The sequence below is a fragment of the Sparus aurata genome, chromosome 24 (assembly GCF_900880675.1).
Source record: "Sparus aurata chromosome 24, fSpaAur1.1, whole genome shotgun sequence".
NCBI lineage: Eukaryota > Metazoa > Chordata > Actinopteri > Spariformes > Sparidae > Sparus > Sparus aurata.
The window spans coordinates 176,524-194,948 of NC_044210.1; the positions used below are offsets into that span (position 1 = coordinate 176,524).

Consider the following 18,425-nt stretch of genomic DNA (forward strand, 5'->3'; position numbering starts at 1 on the left):
TAGCGTGTTTGGAGTGTGTAGTTAGTGTGTTATGTAGTGTTTGGTGTAGTGCGTTTAGTGTGTAGTGGAGTCGTTTTTTTGTTTAATGAGTCAGAACAATGATAAGAAGCTGAATGTGGAGCAGGCAGTGCAGCTCTTCATTCAGCTGGAAGGAGCACAGGCAGACCTGAGCATTGCCTGCATTTAAATGCAAATAGTTACATATAACTTTGTAAGTGTTTAAAATGTATGCACAAATTTAGCAAACAACAATTTATATTTGCATTATAAGTAAAAAAAAAAAAAGGTTTGTTAAACATATTTGTGGTTTTCACAGTAAAAAAATCTAACTTTTTCTACTCAGATTTTATGGGTTTTTTTGTGATTTTAGGTCCATTTTGTTAATACAGTATGTCAAAATAACAAAAATGGGAGGTTGTGCTGAAAATAATGACACCAAGTAAATAATTTTTAAGGTGAAATATAATGGCAAAATCAAAAATAGTCAAAAACGGCCAATTATACCCTGGAACATCGGATTTCACAACAAACCTAAATATCCCTGACACCCCACCTTCAAACACAGCCTCATTTGGCCATCCATGAAAAAGCTACTTAACCTCCCACTTTTTTATAGGAATACACTTCTCTTACGGGCACTGCACTAGTAATGATAATGATAATAATGATAATAATAATAATAATAATAATAATAATAATAATAATAATAATAATAATAATAATAATAATAATAATAATAATAATAATAATAATAATAATAATAATAATAATAATGATGATGATGATGATAATAATAATAATGATAATAATAATAATAATAATAATAATAATGATAATAATGATGATGATAACAACAACAACAACAACAATAATGATATAATTTATTACAAGGTGATATGCAGAATCACCTGGAAGGCTTCTTGGATGTATAAAAATTGAGCCTCACCTGCGCAGTGTGTTGTTGTTCTGTACCCTCTTGACCTCATCCTCCAGCTGTTGGATCCGACGCAGGACATGCATGTGTTGCTGTTGTAACACACCTAGCCACAGTTCATCCCATAGTAAGGTCACTCTGCGCAGCTCACCCACCAGCTGCTGAACCTGGTCAGCACACAGGACTGGTTAGAAGCTGAATCATATTTACAGGGCTTACACCAACAGAGATGTTTGCTCATTGATCTCGATTAGACCTCTTCTCAGGACTGTGTGGGTATGTACACATTGTGCTACATTGATGGCTCCCTGACTCTGTTGGTTTAGGCATTTTAGGGTATTTCACATACCCCATAGACACATTATTAGTTTGACTTCACTTTAGGACCCTGATTTTCCCAAATGAGAGTTGATGCTTCATTTTCAGATAGATTTAGAATATTTTGTGATATGGGTCCTCTTTTTGGCTACAGCTATTGTAGCAAATGACATGAATATATAGTGTTATGCCGTCATTTGCTCTATCTGATATTACAAATCATTTTCAACAGATAATGCTTCTAACATGGTGTCTGTCTTGAGGCTTTTATGGACTGTCTGTGAAACAGTGGTTAAGTGTGTGTATGCTCTTACCTGAAGCACCATAGTTGGGTTTGCAATGGAGAGTTTATCGACAATCTTGCTGTAACAGTCCTGCATCATGGCTTGGTCTTGACTGGAGCAGAAGGTTGCTAGCTCACCTGGAGCTACTCCTTGCTCGCTGCTCTCTGGCTGCTCCTCTTCCTCCACAAGGCTCTCTCCCTGCATACTGCCCAGAAAGGTGGGCAAAGCTGATGGCAATTTACTCCCTGTCAACACATTCCATTATCATTTCACAGATCTATGGTATTTACAATTTTATTGGTATCACTTATTATTTTTTTATTAATGTCACTAAGGTCACTAAATGCATATTTCAACTGAAATGCAATACTGTTTTTTTTTATCTAGCCATGACTAGTGGTGGTTGTTTGTTCCACAGTTAACAGTGGTGGAACCCAACACCGTAGTCTATGACTGTCTAGCTGTAGTAGAGATATTGGCCCTCATTTATCAATCTTGCGTGAAAACGGGCGCAGATCTGAGCGCAGAATTGGTCGTACGACAGGACACACGTGTGATTTATAAAACATTCGTATCTGACCAATCTCAGCGTACGAATGAGCGGGTCTTGATAAATGCGGCGGCTGAATTCTATCGTCATTAACATGTTACGCCCTTAAATATTCCCTGTTCGGAGGCCTCGCCCACTGAGGTCAAACATGGAGAGAAGAAACACTGGCAAGAAAATAAACTTTTTCGAGATGGCGCTCGGCATCCTGACATCCGAGGTGGAGCAAAACAAAGATTTGCGTTTTGGCAGTCTGAAAAATGGAACTAAAGGAGGTCATAAAAACGCTGTATGGAAGAGAATAACGGATGCAGTCAACAGCGTTGCCAGAGGAACGGACTCCGGCTGAGGTGACGCAGACGCAGTCGCGTCAGAGCCAGAGCAGAATGGTAACTAACAACCCCCTTTTGCTTGCATTGTAAAATCTATCCAACTCTGACTGTTCACATTTCCTACACATAATTAGGCTTACACATGTTACATGGGTATACATTTTTATTGTATTTTTAAATGCTTCACAGCCAGGCACCAGCATCATGTCAGCCAGGTCTCCTCCCCAGAGCGCGTGCCCTCTGGCCCCGGTGCTGCTCCCAGACCAAACATCATCACGGCAGAGGTCGCGGACAGACAAACAAAAATATGCAGTTTATTGGCCTCAGTTGTCGGCGCACATGAGGCAACAAATAACACATTAAAAGAAATTAATGAAACTCTAAAAAAGCCTTAATAAAGTCTAAAAATGACTAAATGTTGTCCATTTTCTGTGTTTATTATGCCTTTAGCCAATTCCACCAATAATTCACATTACTGATTAAATACTGCAGAGCATTTGCAAGAGTTTAAGGTATACTTTACGTTTTAAAGGTGATGAATGAGGTCCTGTCTCCTCCGTATAGCCCCCAGTGGAGGCTGTGCTGGCCACGGTTCCATGGGCATTGGCTCATCTGGCTGTGCCGGCACATCGAAGGCACTCACTCCATTCACTAATACAATGTTGTGCAAAACTTGACAGGCCAAAATGATATCGCACACTTTCTCCGGGGTATACAGCAGCGTTCCCCCTGCTGGTCCGAGACAGAGCCACCTGCCCTTCAGCAGCCCGAAGCAGCTCCACTGTGACCCGTGTGCGTGTGTGCGCACTGTGTCTGCGTTCCTGCTCTGTAGCAGGGTTATTAGGTATTCCATTAATTAGTTTTCACGTAGCCTATCATATTTTATATTACAAAAAAGTGGTAGCCTTTCAGTAAGAATGTGGGCTTTTAAAAAAAATTTTTTTGTTTTATTCGTTTTAAGAACCCGTTTTGATCTGATCTAAATATGTGACTGCTTATGCTTAATGACAGCTGAGGTTTGTCATTTTCAGACTCAGCCAGATTTTGCTGTGCTGCACCGCAAATCCACAGACTCAAATTTGCGTACACGATCTCAGACCTGACGTGAGATTTGATCGTAGCTCCCGCTCACGTTCAGATTGATAAATGCCGAAGTTTGCGTGGAAATGGTCGTACGCACGTTTTTCTGTCGTACGTTCGTTTGATAAATGAGGGCCAATAAGAGCAAATTACTTCTAATCAAATGATGCATGTAAAAGACTCTGAGAACTCTTTAAGAAGTTGCACACAGCCTGATCAACAGAAGCTAACAGTACCTGCACTCTGAGCCTCCCCTCCCAAGGAGAGTGAGCCCACAATAGCAGGGTAGAGGATCAGATATGGGGAGTCTTGGGCCACTCGACATAGCAAGCTGCATATGCTCTGTCGGATGTATGCCTCTGGATGGTTGAGACGGGAAAAAAGTTGGGGGATGATACCTGAGGAGGACAACACATTTTTTTTATATAATAAGAGGGGAATGATGCATAATTGGTTAAAAACAGGGATAGTAGCACTCAACTCCACTGATGACATGGTTGAAAATAAATACAATAAAGGATCTTGAGAGTGACTGAATATAAAACCCTGCATGTGAATGTTGTATTCTGTTTTGGAAAGGTACATATATTGATGGACACATCCCCACAGTCCCAACATCAGAGAGTCATTGAGGAAGACAGTTTCCAAATCAGATCATTCAACATTCTCTCTGATGGAGTATTCTGGCCTCTAAAAGGGTAAGTTCAACTGAAGATATTAAGTACTCTCCTCATGCAATTTGAAAGTACAGATTTTTGTAGTCCACAAAACATAAACAGTGTCTTAGCATTCTCCTAAACAATTAAAGTAGTAGGGGACTTGTTTTAAAATGATGGACAAAATCAAATACTACCATATTTTTTACCAAATACCTCGATATCCATACGTAAACATTATTGTCGGGATGACTAATATTAGTACTTTCACAAAATAGTAACACTGTGAGATTGTGAACAAATACAAAAGAGGAAGAAGTAAATTAAATTACATCACTTAACTGAGAAGCAGCCTTTAAATAAAAAGGAATAGACAACACATGTCATACTGTGGTATAAGAATATCCAAAATCTCAGACAGTCTTTTATAACAGTAACAATAATGGTATACAGGTATATCATATATTTTGCCCAGCTAAAACTCTAAATCTTGTTCCTGTGAAAAACATTAGCAATGAAACTTTCAGGTGCAATGTAAAAAACCTGTGTGGGTGCTTATTTCTTTTGAGGACATACCCCTCCAGGGTGCTGTAGGGGTGGAAGCTAGGCCAAGCTCCAGTCCTTCCCTCAGTTCACCAGCATGCTTCACCAGCAGGCGGAGGAGACGCAGGGTTGCCATGACAATCACATCGTCATTGCTTTGTTTGCTGTTGTGACAGGATAGCAGGACTTTGGGGTCGTCTTCATCTATAGGGACCTAAAAGACACAGAAACTCAGCATTAAGCATTGACAGAAAACTGCCCTCACTCCCAGCCTCGGCACACTCCTTTACAGTCACAGGGTCTCACCTGTCCAGCATTGAGCTTGAGAAAGGTGAAATAGGCCTGGCAGGAAACCCGATATAGGCCGAAGATGCGGTCCACCACCTGTCTCCAAACCCGGATCAGACCATCTGTAACAGGCTGACCTGCATCCCCCAGCCAGGGGCATGAGCCAGTCAGTTGTCTCCAGATCACATCTACCATGTCATCCTCATCGTCCTCCTGTTGTAAAGCCATGTCCTCATCCTGACACAAAACAGAATAGTAGGATCAACCTTGACTGCTTTGCACTGAACTATTTGTAAAAATGCTTGGAAAGATAACACAACAGAGGTGCACACTTATGCTTTAGACCTTTGAAAAATCAATCACCATAACCATTGAGGAGTGTTATTCAAGTTTGCACTGAAAAGTAACCTTTTAAAAATGAATACTAAAAAGGATGGCACAGTTGATGATTAGATTGCCTCACTCCTGGGGGACTCAAGGTTTGGTTTCCACACACAGTCCACCTTGTGTTGTGTCTGTGTGCTCTTTGTTTTGGGCCTTTTCTTTCAAAGATTGTTAGAAACCCAAAGGCCCAGTTATACAGATCTGCAACTCCTGAACCTTAAGATGTATTCACTCTCTCTAAGAACCACAACTGTTGCTGGTCCAACAAAAATAAATATATGTACTGTGCTGTGTACAGGCAGTCTAATATACTGTAATATACAGTACATTCTGAAATGTAAACAGGTTGTAAACATTAAGCACTGTTTCCCACAGGATACTGCCCCCTTAGGGATGTTCAGAGAATGTAGGGGGCCACTGAAAGAAAAACATTTGAAAGGGCATAGAAGTGAGTTGAAACTTGCCACTATTTGCAAGCATATGGTCTGCAACACTTACAAAGCAAAACACCTTCAGAGGAATAGAGTATTATCTATCCATGGCATTCACTCTGGAGGAAATTAAGAGTTTCTTGAAAGCATGACTTGTTCCCAGTGATACAGTGTGAACACTGTGTTGTTGCTGTGGTTACAAATTAAGTGAAATATTCCTTTGTTGGAATTCCAATGAAAGCAACTTAGCGTCTAGCGCCCAGAAACATACCGTAACGCTATTCAATTTTAACTGCCTTTATTTTATATGACCATATTTAATAAGAATTCTGATTGGCTGCTATCTGTGATGCCCAATTAAAGTTTCAATGTTAAATTTCAAACCATTGCATTTGGTTAACACTATATAATGAATGGCTCCCTTTTGCCCCCTTGGAAAGTAATGATAGTTATTTGGCACTCAGTGTCATGCTTTTTAATAATAATTTCTGTAATAATGATATTCAACAGAAACAACAATATGATGAGAATATAAAGAAATTAAAAAAATAATTGAATAGATAACATAAATATGATCTAGAGTACTATTCCCATTAATAATCATAATTACAAAGAGATTTATCATTGACATTTAGGGATGACAATGAATTGGCCTAGATTTTGCACCATTAAAAAGTAACTATGAATTCTGTGCACTTCGAGAGCAAACTTTAAAAAACAACATTAACATAAAAGAGATTGTAGAATAATAGAATAATAATATTGTAGATAGAAAATACAGTAATAAAATATAACACTGAGCATTGGCTCTGCTGCCTGGTGATCAGTCCAGTCCTAACAACATTTTGCAATTAGCTTTTAGTGGTATACAATGTAGGCTATGGTCAATAATCACCATCAATCCTTTGCTTTCCATCTGGCACTAGTCCAGAGTTGTAACTAAACTTACATTTAGGAGGAGTATCATCACACCTGCATATAAAATAGTTGACTAGTTTACATAGAGACTGCTGTTAAAAAAAGTTTCATTTTGTGTACACACTTATGAACACTGGTCTTTGCATAAATACCTCCTAGTTATTTTTAAACCTTTGTTTTACTAGTGCTAGATTACTGAACACATGCATCGCCACACGTACATTTTAAACTTGTGAAAAAAAAAAACATGTTCCTTACTTATGCTTTAGTAAGTAAGAACTAATCTATTTGTATGGTTGATGTAACATAACAATACAAATAGAAATGAAGTATCTAAAAAGGAAAAGTATGAAATACTGGTATAGTAGGGGAATCACTTCTTACTGCTCAATTTCATCGAAGGGAGAATTTGATAGTTTTCAGAACATTTCCGATACATATGGGTTAGAAAAATTGGACTTCTTTAGGTATCTTCAAATCAGATCTTATTTTAACGATGAGATAAAACCAACAGAGGAATGTGAGACCAACTTAATTGACATATTTATTGACATGTACAAAAATAAGGGCAATAAGAAACTTGTCTCAAAACTGTACTCCTGTATTCGATCTAATAAGAAATACTCAACAGATAAGGTTAGATTAAAATGGGAGAAGGAATCTGGAACTGTCATTACAGAAGAAGAGTGGCTGAATATATGCTCTGTGCAGTCAACTTCCACTAGCTCTGGTCTTTGGAGAGACTTTTGCTGGCGGAATCTGGTTATGTATTTCATAACCCCTAAGTTGAAAAGTGTGCAGACAGGGGAGACAGTCAGGGGTCTATGTTGGAGGAACTGTGGAGAACAGCTAGCAGACCATTTTCATATATTCTGGAGCTGCCCAGCTATCCAATCATATTGGCAAGCGATTATAAGAGTAATACAAAACATTTTTGGTGACAAAATACACTGCTCTTTTTCTACAATCTATTTGGGCAATATTGCATCCCATTTACTGGTGCGAGACAAATATCTTTTAAAAATATTACTAGCAGCCAGCAAGAATGCTGTAACCAGCAAGTGGTTGCAGACCACACCTCCAATAGAGACGGACTGGATTGATATTGTGACTAATATTGAAAATATGGAAAGGATGACCTTTTCGCTGAGTCTTAGGATGGATAAGTATCTGCATTACTGGGAAAAATGGATTGTGTTTGTGACCATAAGAGATGCTCACCGGGCCATTATGAACTGACTTGCAATCTCATTAGTATGATATCTGAATGTGAACGTGTAATGAATGTGTAGGTGACCAACTGTTCTATGTCTTTTGTATGTTGTATGTTGTTTATGTTCTCTCTATAAAAATAAAGTAAAAAATAAAAAAGGAAAAGTATGAGTAACAAAGGGCAGACCTGGATGCCAGTAGGTCGACACATGGCCTGTCCGAGGATGCTGAAAATTGTGTCCTTGTCTTCTTCACTTGTGGTTGCTGGCAGCAGCTCCTCTATCTCCTTCTTCTCCCCAGGAAGAAGAGGCAATCCCTCCCCTTGACTGGAGAAGAAAAATATCAGAAGAAATATTCCTACATTAAGGCTGTTCATAGTTGATAGGCCTGGAAATACATTACCACTGAGTTAGATAAAACACCCCTCTGACAACAAAATATTAAAATGTTCTAGTCACTTACAGAAATCCTAAGCATCAAGTGAGGAAGAAAATGTGAAAGTCTGAATTAGGGCTGCACAAAAAATCGTTAAAAAATCGTGATCTCGATTCACAGATACGCGTGATCTTATTTCTACACATAGCGATTCTGAAGCATTTTATATCTCGAGATGAATCACAAACAAATGCTCCTATTTTCCTCACGGATTTTTCGAAGCGCCCCCAAACGCAGGACTGCCGCTGCCTCCTCCCTCAACCTGTGGTAAAGCATCTTTACAACACGGGATTCAGCGGAGGAAGCCCGCCTGCAGTTGAGTGTTTGGAAGGAGTGAGTGAGAGGCCGTTTTTAGATGGGGCAGCAAGCCGCCAATCTGCCCGTCTTTTGGGCAGCTAGGTCCACGGTTTTAGACAGAGGGCGGCAAATAGAGAGTCTGTTTAGGTCCGCCGATTTGCCGCCTCAGAGGGTACACTTATTTCCACCTCGCCTGCTAGATGAGCAACTGGACAGCCGCTGAGATCCGGGAGATACTAGCGTCTCCTGGATCTCTAGCTGTTTCGTTGTGTTAGCTTGTTGTTGTAGCGCAAGCTAGAAACAGTCGCTACTTTCAAAGTAAAAGCCCCCCGCTAAGAACCCAGTTCTAAACTACAATGGGGTGCAATGTAAAGCTCTTATTTTGAAGACAAATTTGTTGTCAACTGTTCCCAGCCCAACTTCGGGCTTCATGTCACGTCACATGTTTACTCGATGAATATTACGCCTCCGTTTTAGAAAGCCGATCAAAGCAGCCATCACACATCACCTAGCCAAAGATATGGCCCCAATAAACACTGTACAACATGAGGGATTAAAGGATTCCCTCTCATCTTGGAGACAATTTTTTTTTTTTTTCTTTTGTAAAAATCATTTCTCATCCAATGATAGAACTTGAACAAAAAAAAAAAAAAACATTGCTTTGGCAGAGGCATATGCCTCTGCCATACTACAATGTTTTTTTACTCATCAGTGCAATAAACATTTTGTGAAAAAATCGTGCCAGAGAATCGTGATCTCAATTCTAAGCAAAAAAATCGTGATTCACATTTTTTCCAGAATCGTGCAGCCCTAGTCTGAATCTAAATGTTGTTTCTCCTTTCTACATAAGGATCAAGTGGGAAAAAAGATTTGGCAGTACTATCATTTTTCTGACCAACTTTTATGTGCTGTTTTAGCACAGCAGTACAGGACTGTATCGTCAGCATAACGATGAGCGTAACAATTTGTTATAGAGGATGTCATATTGTTAATATAGATTGTGAATAAGCCAGGACCGAGTACTGAACCTTGCAGAACCCTTTTAGACAATGATAAAAACATGTAATGATCATTACCCACAGTCACACATTGTTGTCTATGAGATAGATCATTCACGAACCAATTACAGGAATTACAATAAAAGCCAACATCACTTAACCTCCATATAAGCAAAGCATGGTCAACAGTATGAAAAGCTTGTGTTAGATCCACAAAGAGGGCAACACAGTATTTCCCTTTATCAACAGCAGATTTTATATAATTAGTAACTAAGGTGACCGCAGTAACAGTACTATGCTAGCTCTGAAATCAGACCTATACAAGTTGGACACCACATTGTGTTTGGCAATACTGACCTGAATGTAACATTCCTTAGTAATATTATCTATTGTTACTTGTTGGGCTTGAATTTGCCATATTATGATTTCAGCATATTTTTTGAGCATGTCATACCTTTGAGGTTAATCCGGAGAATATTCTTATATTCTGGTTGTTTTGGATTGTTGCAATAATAATAAACATACATTTGCAGAAAACAAGCATATTTGTTCACTGCCATGTTGATAAGAGTATTAGAAACTGGATAAATATCCGTTTTGGTACATTTAGAAGACCAGAGAGAAAATTTGGATAAATATTGGAGAGTCATTTCAGAGGTGGAGGGAGCTGCGGGATTTGAGCTGCAGGAAGGACTCAAGAGTGATGCAGAGTTGGACACTTTTCTGCTGGACAAGTAAGGACCGCTGCTTGATATACGTTTCATTATATTTTTTAACTTTAAGACTAAGGTGGCGGCGGTTACAGTAATACTCGCAACAGTGCATATCGCCACACGATGTTGCAGTCGAGCTACGTAGCTTCTTGCTAAATCTAGCTTGTTAGTTGTATACTGACTATGGTGTTTAGCTTTGTCTTTTTGGCTACTGGTTAGCAAAAGTGTCTTTCATGTGAACGTGCATTTATAACGTTAGTTTGTATTAAGTACGCTCTGAAGTGGTTGAACTGATTTAAAGAAATAACGTTACTCATGCTTCAGAAGGCAGCATGGCAAAAATGTTGCACCGGGTAATGATTACCTGGTAACTCTGTTTACCGCGATGTGAGGAATATTGTTTATTACTCATGTAATGTGTCATAAGGCACTCGTCATCGTTATTTAGTTGTTTTGATCAGAAATAGAACATCCTGGCTTATTTCCTTGATGTTATTTTGAATATGAATAAGCCATCTTGGTTATCTGGCTTCCCCTGTTACCGTGGTTAAAAGCCTGCTAGTGCACGGCAGGCTCCTCTGTGGGGAGGGGCTTTGAAGCTGCAGCGCAGCAAAGAGAAAGAAACACTGACCTGGGAGCTGTGCTCATTTTAATTTTCTGGCTGAGTCCACAACTCCAGACTGCAGCTTGAATGAATTGACAGCCCTATTGATAAGATCATCCATCCATCCATCTGACAGGTGTGGCACATCTATGGGCTGATCAAACGGCATGATTCTTGCACAGGTGTACCTTGTACCGGTAATAGCTATAGGAGGTTGTACGCTGTTATACATTAGTTTCGTTTCGTTTTCTTCTGCTTTTCCGTGAGGGTCGTGTGGATGTTATCGCTTTTATCCCCCTTTTTCAAGGGGTAGGGGGGTTACTGGGGCCAAATCCAGTGAACTGTATGGGCGAAGGCCAGGGTACACCGGCCTGTCTTTCTAAAACGGAGGCGTAATATTCCTCCTTTTCCAAAAGCCGCCTCTGAGGTAGGCATAAACATATGACGTGACGTGAAGCTCGAAGTTGGGCTGTGAACAATGACAACATATTTGTCTTCAAAATAACAACAAGCTAACACAACCAAACAGCTTCAGAGACCGAGGAGACGCTAGCATCTCCTGGATCTCAGCGGCTGTCCAGTTGCTCATCTTAATGTCCGCGGATGAAATGATGGACTGACTGCTGTGATCAGCTGTTTCTTGGTTTTAAAACTCCCCGGCTGTGGGTTGCACTACAGTGCAGGCCATCAACACCTCCGTCCACCTCACACAGAGGCCTGCACATGTCTAAAAGCGGCTCATGTTAATGTGTAGGCTTCAGTCATTTTAGATACTCTTCAAACTGGCAGAATTATCTAGTAAAAAAAATTATAAATATCTATTCTGATCAAAGTGGAAAAAATTATCATGGTAATTTTTTTTTTACCACAATGCCCAGCCCTACTGTTTAATCAGCATCTTGTTATGCCACACCTGTCAGGTGTATAGATTATATTGGCAAAGGGGAAGTGCTTATTAACATTGATTTTAATAAAAGAAAAAGAGTTTGATATATTTTACTGGGTCCACTAACCTTGCATTATCCACCACCTTCCTTCCCCAGCGGTAAGCCCAGCTGGCAAGGGCTGCCCAAGACTTTGCCATCTCTGGAGCCAGGCTGGTGGAGAGCTGGTAAAGTTGGCCCAACACAAAGTCTGGTTCCCCAACGCCCACACTCACTACAATGGGAAATGTAGTAGCTAGAATCAAACTGACAAGTCTACCATACTTTCTGACAAAAAACAAAACAAAAAGCCATAAATGTTTTAGCTTTGGTACACCTAACTGGTATTTATGAATACTTTAAAACAGGGGTCTAAAATTGCACCTTCATAAGCAATTAAACTAACACATAAAACAATGGTGCTTTCATGTAGTACTTGGAACAATGAAGTGGCCCTCCTACATGATGATAATACCAGCAGTGCCCCCAAGCCAATTCGAGTTTGAGACCCCTGCTTTAAACTTTGTTTACTATGAAAATTTTACCATCAATGTATGTGTTTAATCTAGATGAACATGTACTATTAATATTACCTGAGGTCTCAGCAATGATGTGGGGAATGCTCTGTTCCTCCAGGGGAAGCTCCAGCAGAGCAGAGATATTCCGGCTCAGAGGTGACATGCTGCCAACAGCATTGGATGAATTTCCTGCTCCTGACTTCTTTATCACCTATCACCAAAACATCACCCATACTTATACAATTGTGTTTTTTCCCCTGAACTGTACCACAACTCAATGCACACCTGGTGTGGTGTCGTTAAAAGCAAAGCAATTTTCATATAATATATTTAGACCTGTGTAAAGAAAGCTAAGCTAAGCATTTTTTACTTTACTAACAAAAAAACAGAATGCCAAAATGCATATTGTACTAATAGAGACCTTGTTGTTATCAGGTTTTACCTGCCATTACAAAACATTAAAAGTCAAACCAAAGTAAAAGGAACAGCTGTAATAATAGGTAAGCATGCCTGTTTAAGCTGAGGTGTCATGTCCTTCCAGTCAGCTAACAGCCATTTGCAGAGTGTCAGCAGAGAGCGGCAGGCAGCCCCTTCATTCTTCCCCACATGGCAGTAGGACAGAGAAGCCCTGCTCAGCATCTCCATTGCTGTCATGGACTGGCCTTTGGACAGAGACACTGCTTAGAGGAACACCTAAGACCAAGCCCTGAGCAACAACACACTGCTGAAAGACAGTAGTTCATAGTTTCTAACAAACTGAGGATGTTTCAGCTGAGATCAGTAAGCAAAAATGTTGTGATCCCTGTGCCTGTACAAAAGCTCAGAAATGCTTTTTTTCACTGTTCTGCATCACAACATTCACTATGAGTGCTGAAGAATGCAGGTTCTGTGAGTTACTTTGAGACTTACTTTTCATTTAATGTCTCACAATAATCATACATTACATTGTTCTGAGCATTGTGGCTGGATGTTAAAGCTGCTCTCGCAAGATATGATGGAGATTATCAGGTTAGCACAACTTTTGAATGTCTCATTACCCACCTCCATTTCTCAGGACTTTGGCTTTTTCTATTTGCAGCTCTGGTCCCCATTTCTCCCCAAGAGTGCCCTCGAGAGTGAGGCACCTGAAATCCTGGCTCAGCTCATCCTGCTGCTCCTTCTCTGGTGTGTCATCACTGCACAGGCTGAGCAGGCGGTATGCCAGGGCAATGTTGCCTTTTTTCCGGGCAAATTTCACAGCAGTCAGACAAAGCTCCACTAGGTGGCCGTCTACAGTAGAAGAGTAACCTGGACAAGAATGTATATTGTGAAATCTCAGAGTTTCATGAAGACAAAAGATTTCTCCAAGAGCCCTTTGTCAGTCTTTTTTAGATTCACATCTTATTTTACTGTTTACTCTCAACTTATCAGCAGCCATCTCCTTATAGCTGAACCAAGACGACTTTTATTGTGAAGAACTTGCATAGCAGGCAATGTGCAGTTGGCATACAGCAAACATATATACATAATTGAATCCATTTGGTCAGGTGTTCAGTCTTCAATATTGCAAGGAGGAATAGTACAAACCAACACACACCCAAAACATCATCAACATAAACAAGTGATTTAACCTCGTCTGGCTGTGCAGTGGAAAAACACATGCCTTGAACGAGCATGAATCGACTGGTCAGAGACGGTCATGGCACAGTTATGTCATACTTGAGTGAAAGATAAGATATTGTATTAAAAACATTACTTTGGAAAATGGGTATTTGGACTTCCGGTCTAGTCGGCGACATGATGGCAGCATAGGGGGACAAATGTCAAGACAGGGTTAGTTACAGCAGGTGACTGACTATGCCCATCAGAAAGGGGAGGAAAAGTCACGCGTAAATTAAAAAACAACGACGAAGAAGATATTCAACTGCCGCAAGCTAGTAGCATTAGCAATATAGAGACCAGTATGCAGCCGGGCGATAATTGGGGGCCAACCCGTGATGCTAACCTGGACTTAATATTGAAAGAGCTACAAGAATTCAGGAAGGACTCCAGTTAGCAACTAAATGGCATACGAGAGGATGCTGGTAGAATCCACGAAGAGTGAAAGAAGCGGAGAAACGAATCAACGCAGAAGAGACCCGAGTCCAGTCATCGGAGAATGTTTTGTTTGAGCTGGTGAAGCTTCAGATACAAACAGAGGCAAAATTTACAGATTTCAAAGGCCGCTCACGTCATGACAATATCAGAATACCTGGGGTAAAGGAAGGAGCTGAAGGAACATCAGTGATTACTTTCGTGGAAGATTTGGCTCAGGTAAAATCTGGGATTGAATGATTGCCATACAACATTCTTTTATCATCTATTTTGACAGTCAGTCATAACCAAAAAGAGGAACAAATAAAATCTGGGTAAATAACAATTCCTTTAAAAACTGTGAAAGTGTAGCCACTTTTTAAATAGAACAGTTTAAAAAGTAGCGCAGCAGCAACTTAAATAAACCTAGGAATAAATCATTCCCGTAAAGCTTAAGGTAAGGTAAATGTTGACAGCAATACTGTGACCACCCAGTGTGCAGACTCAGCAAAGACATGGAGCACACATTGGAGGTCCAAATGTCAGTAGTAAATCTGATTGCCTGCACGTCTTTCAGCCTACAAGACAGGTCCCCTAATCGTCTTAAATAATTTGAGGAGAGCAGTTTTAAAAAAAAAGCTTTAAAACTTGCTTATTAGGCCTGCACGATATGAGGAAAATCTGCAATGTGCGATAACACTGTTAAATATTGCGATGACGATATAACTAGCGATAAATAAACAAATACTGACGTTTGCATATTATTAATTATACAGTTAATGATGGCTAACATTAGTTTTGAATTGTTCTCGTAGGTCTTTATGGTTGTATTGCAGGTGGTGATGGAGGTTGGTTGTGTTTCCTCCAGAAGTTGCAACAACTGCTCGTCATATTTTACACAGTACCTGTGTTTGTAACATGTCGTCTCTCCTGAATCCAAAATAAATCCATATAGCAGAAGTGCTGTTTCTATTCACCACAAGGTCTTCTTCGACCACATTTTCATCGCTTTTCTCTCCTCCCTCAGTCATCATAACCTGGCAATCACCTCCAAACTGATGCCGATTAATTTGTCAGGGTAGCTCAAGGCTAGCTAGGGCTTCATCTGCTTGGCTCTTGTATCCAGAGCTCCGTCTGATAGGATAAAAGGTGTTATGCTCAAGGTGCATGCATAGCACATGTAACAAAATGATTTTTCGTATTCATCGCATGTTAGGCAGTCTTTTGCGATGTGTATATCGCACGTTAGGCAGTCTTTTGCGATGTGTATATCGCACATGTTCATATCGCGATGACAATGACAATTTCGATTCATCGGGCAGCCCTATTGCTTATTATCTTATATTATTATTATTATTATAATAACAACAACTATATTGTGAAAACATGGCAATGCAACAAACAGTCAGTTGTTGGGGAATCCTCAAACTAGTTTTAAAGGGTGCACTACTCCAACCTTTGTAGTAAAGAGTAGCAATGAGTATTAGAAAACGGCATGAGGAACACTTCAATCTGATCAACGCAATACTCCTGTGTGAGTCTAGGCCTTCTCTAAGCGCTTATCCTTTACAGGGTCGGAGGGGGGCTGAGATTGAGCAAGGCGAGGTACACCATGGACAAGTTGCCATTACAGCGCAGGAATGACATACAGAGACAAACAACCATTCACATTCACACAAAAGGGCAATTTAGAGAGGGGTTGGAGGAAGCTGGAGTTCCCTGAGAGAACCCATGCAAGCACATGGAGAACATGCAAACTCCTCTAGGAAAGGCCATGCCCGCACCAGGTAATGAGCCCTGGACCTTCTTGCTGGAAAGATACAGTGCAAGCCACTGTGCTGCCCATGGGCTATTCTACTCATTGATAATTTACCTTTGATTTTTTGGAGGTGTTGTCTCTGGAACATGGTGTATCTGAGGGCATGAAGGAAAGGCTGGACATCCTGTTGCTTACAAGAGCTCAGAGCCTCACTGGATAGAGGAATCACACAGTCCTGAAAATAAAACAAGTTTACTTTGTTGCATCTGTTTAGTTGACATCTGTAAAGGGCTTAGGAAGCAACATGCTACATTAATTTGCCTTTTTCCTGAATAACATTTATTTTTATTTCTTGGTGTCCAAACACTTAAAAGAAACAATAATCAAAGCCATTTAAACATTTCTAGCATAAATGCATTTCATTCAGATTACATAGTCAAAGAGAAAGTGTGCGTGTGCATACTTCTTGTCCAGTGAGTGTGTTCTCCAGGGTGGCAGTGCAGTGGAGCTGCAGAGTGGGTGGGGTGGGAAGGGCATCAGACAGCGTGAAGGTGGACAGGCGAAGGGGACCCAAGCAGATTCGTCCAGTTTGTTTTAGGCAGCGCACCAATGTACTGCAACATTGCATCACATTTGTTACCAAGAGACTGCACATCTCTGACATAAAAAAGTGCTAAAAATACAACAATAAGATAAATATGGTGCCATCTTGGTTTTAGTTCAGAAAGCTTCTGATTATTTGCTGCTTTTTCATAAAACATTTTTATTTTTTTAAAGCACACCTTGAACCAAATGGACCAGTGGGTCATTAAGTTTTTAGACCACATAATAATTTAGACCAATCCTGAATCTTTATCTGAATATTAACACAGGACTGATTCTGACAGAACATAATGAAGCAACTAATCTTAAAATGTGAATACTTCACATACAATTATTAATAATTTTACAGTAACTTAAGTTTGGAGGTGGGCACCCAAGATCTCCCAGTATGAAATATCGTCAGTCTCCCCTTCTTTTTCTCTGCAAAATTTGAGGACATTTCCTCAAGCAGTTCCTGATTGTGTTCCACGTTCTCCAATATAGCTGCTCTTAGTAGAGAATATATTTGATAAAAAGTTGCAAATTCCACAGTAGGTGGAGGGGAAAAATAAGGAAAAAATGCAGTCTGATTTTAAATGCTGTCCAGTACTAACAGTGTGGTACACACCACACTTATTTGAGCCCTAGATACTCACTGACTGCCCTAACAATGCTGACAGCTGATCCTTGGCATTATATGTAGGGAACTTAACAGGACCTAAAAACACAATCAGGTTACACTTACTCTGGATTGGTGGTGGTCCTCTGCTCCTGCTGCTGAATGGCTTTTGACATGGCACTAACAGCACTCCGGAGGAGCTGCACCTCAATGGCTCTCTGCAGCTCAGTTGGATCTGGACTCATGGAGGGCAGAAGCCGCTTAAGATCTGACAGACACAGACACACACGCATGCACATACATAAAATAATGTTAAAAGCTAAATGGGACAGTCCGAAGAGAACTTTAGAGAATAACCTAATTGGCTCTTCCATTGAGTACCACTTTATTATGCATACATAATACATACACTAATCTATAATCTAAATCATCTAAGCCTACAAGTTTTGGCTGTTGTTGTAGAGAGTAGTTGGTGCAGGCAGTGATGGACACTGCATTAAATTATGTGAGTTTCGACTCTGTCTTGTTGATGCCTTTTGACACAATGACATGACACAATGACATCTTAATTCAAATAAAATCTACTACCAATTTGAAAACAGTAAAACATATTTCCAGAGCATGTCCTATAATGCACTTACCCAGCTTGTCCTTACTGCTGGAGAGCGAGCTGCAGTCCTCTCCGGGCAACAGCTCCAGCTGAACCCCACACTCAGCCAGATCTCCATCTTCAAAGCGACTCAGAGCCTGGATATAGTTGAAATCTGTCCTTAAGTTGATGCTGACTGAATTTGTTGAGTTCTGTTTGAGGGAATGGACGGTAGCCTGCCACTCCTTAACAGATGCCCAATCACAGAGTGCCACATAACACTGACACGCTTTGTTGGCCAGGAAGTTGATCACCTCAGGGGAGCACTCACTGGACTTTAACAGCACCGTCTTCCGGCTTTCACCTTTAAGAGGAAATCAATATTTATCATAGGCAAGACAGCAAAACT

General features: G+C 40.3%; 1 protein-coding gene across 6 annotated transcripts in view; it reads right to left on the reverse strand.

The window, feature by feature from the left end:
* Positions 1-18,425, reverse strand: part of smg1 (SMG1 nonsense mediated mRNA decay associated PI3K related kinase) — a 133,706-nt gene that overhangs the window by 64,201 nt on the left and 51,080 nt on the right. For all 6 annotated transcript variants that reach the window (XR_003983089.1, XM_030410385.1, XM_030410387.1 and 3 more), the window contains exons 25-38: positions 18,069-18,380; positions 17,554-17,695; positions 16,690-16,840; positions 16,341-16,461; positions 13,457-13,702; positions 12,926-13,077; positions 12,491-12,626; positions 11,988-12,132; positions 8,115-8,253; positions 5,001-5,219; positions 4,728-4,908; positions 3,732-3,893; positions 1,567-1,781; positions 947-1,101 (exon numbers count right to left, since the gene is read on the reverse strand). Coding sequence is in view for 5 of the 6 variants with exons in the window: in XM_030410385.1 (XP_030266245.1) it covers positions 947-1,101; positions 1,567-1,781; positions 3,732-3,893; positions 4,728-4,908; positions 5,001-5,219; positions 8,115-8,253; positions 11,988-12,132; positions 12,491-12,626; positions 12,926-13,077; positions 13,457-13,702; positions 16,341-16,461; positions 16,690-16,840; positions 17,554-17,695; positions 18,069-18,380 (2,476 nt within the window). In the remaining variant the exon portion in view is untranslated. The remainder of the gene's footprint in view (positions 1-946; positions 1,102-1,566; positions 1,782-3,731; positions 3,894-4,727; positions 4,909-5,000; positions 5,220-8,114; positions 8,254-11,987; positions 12,133-12,490; positions 12,627-12,925; positions 13,078-13,456; positions 13,703-16,340; positions 16,462-16,689; positions 16,841-17,553; positions 17,696-18,068; positions 18,381-18,425) is intronic.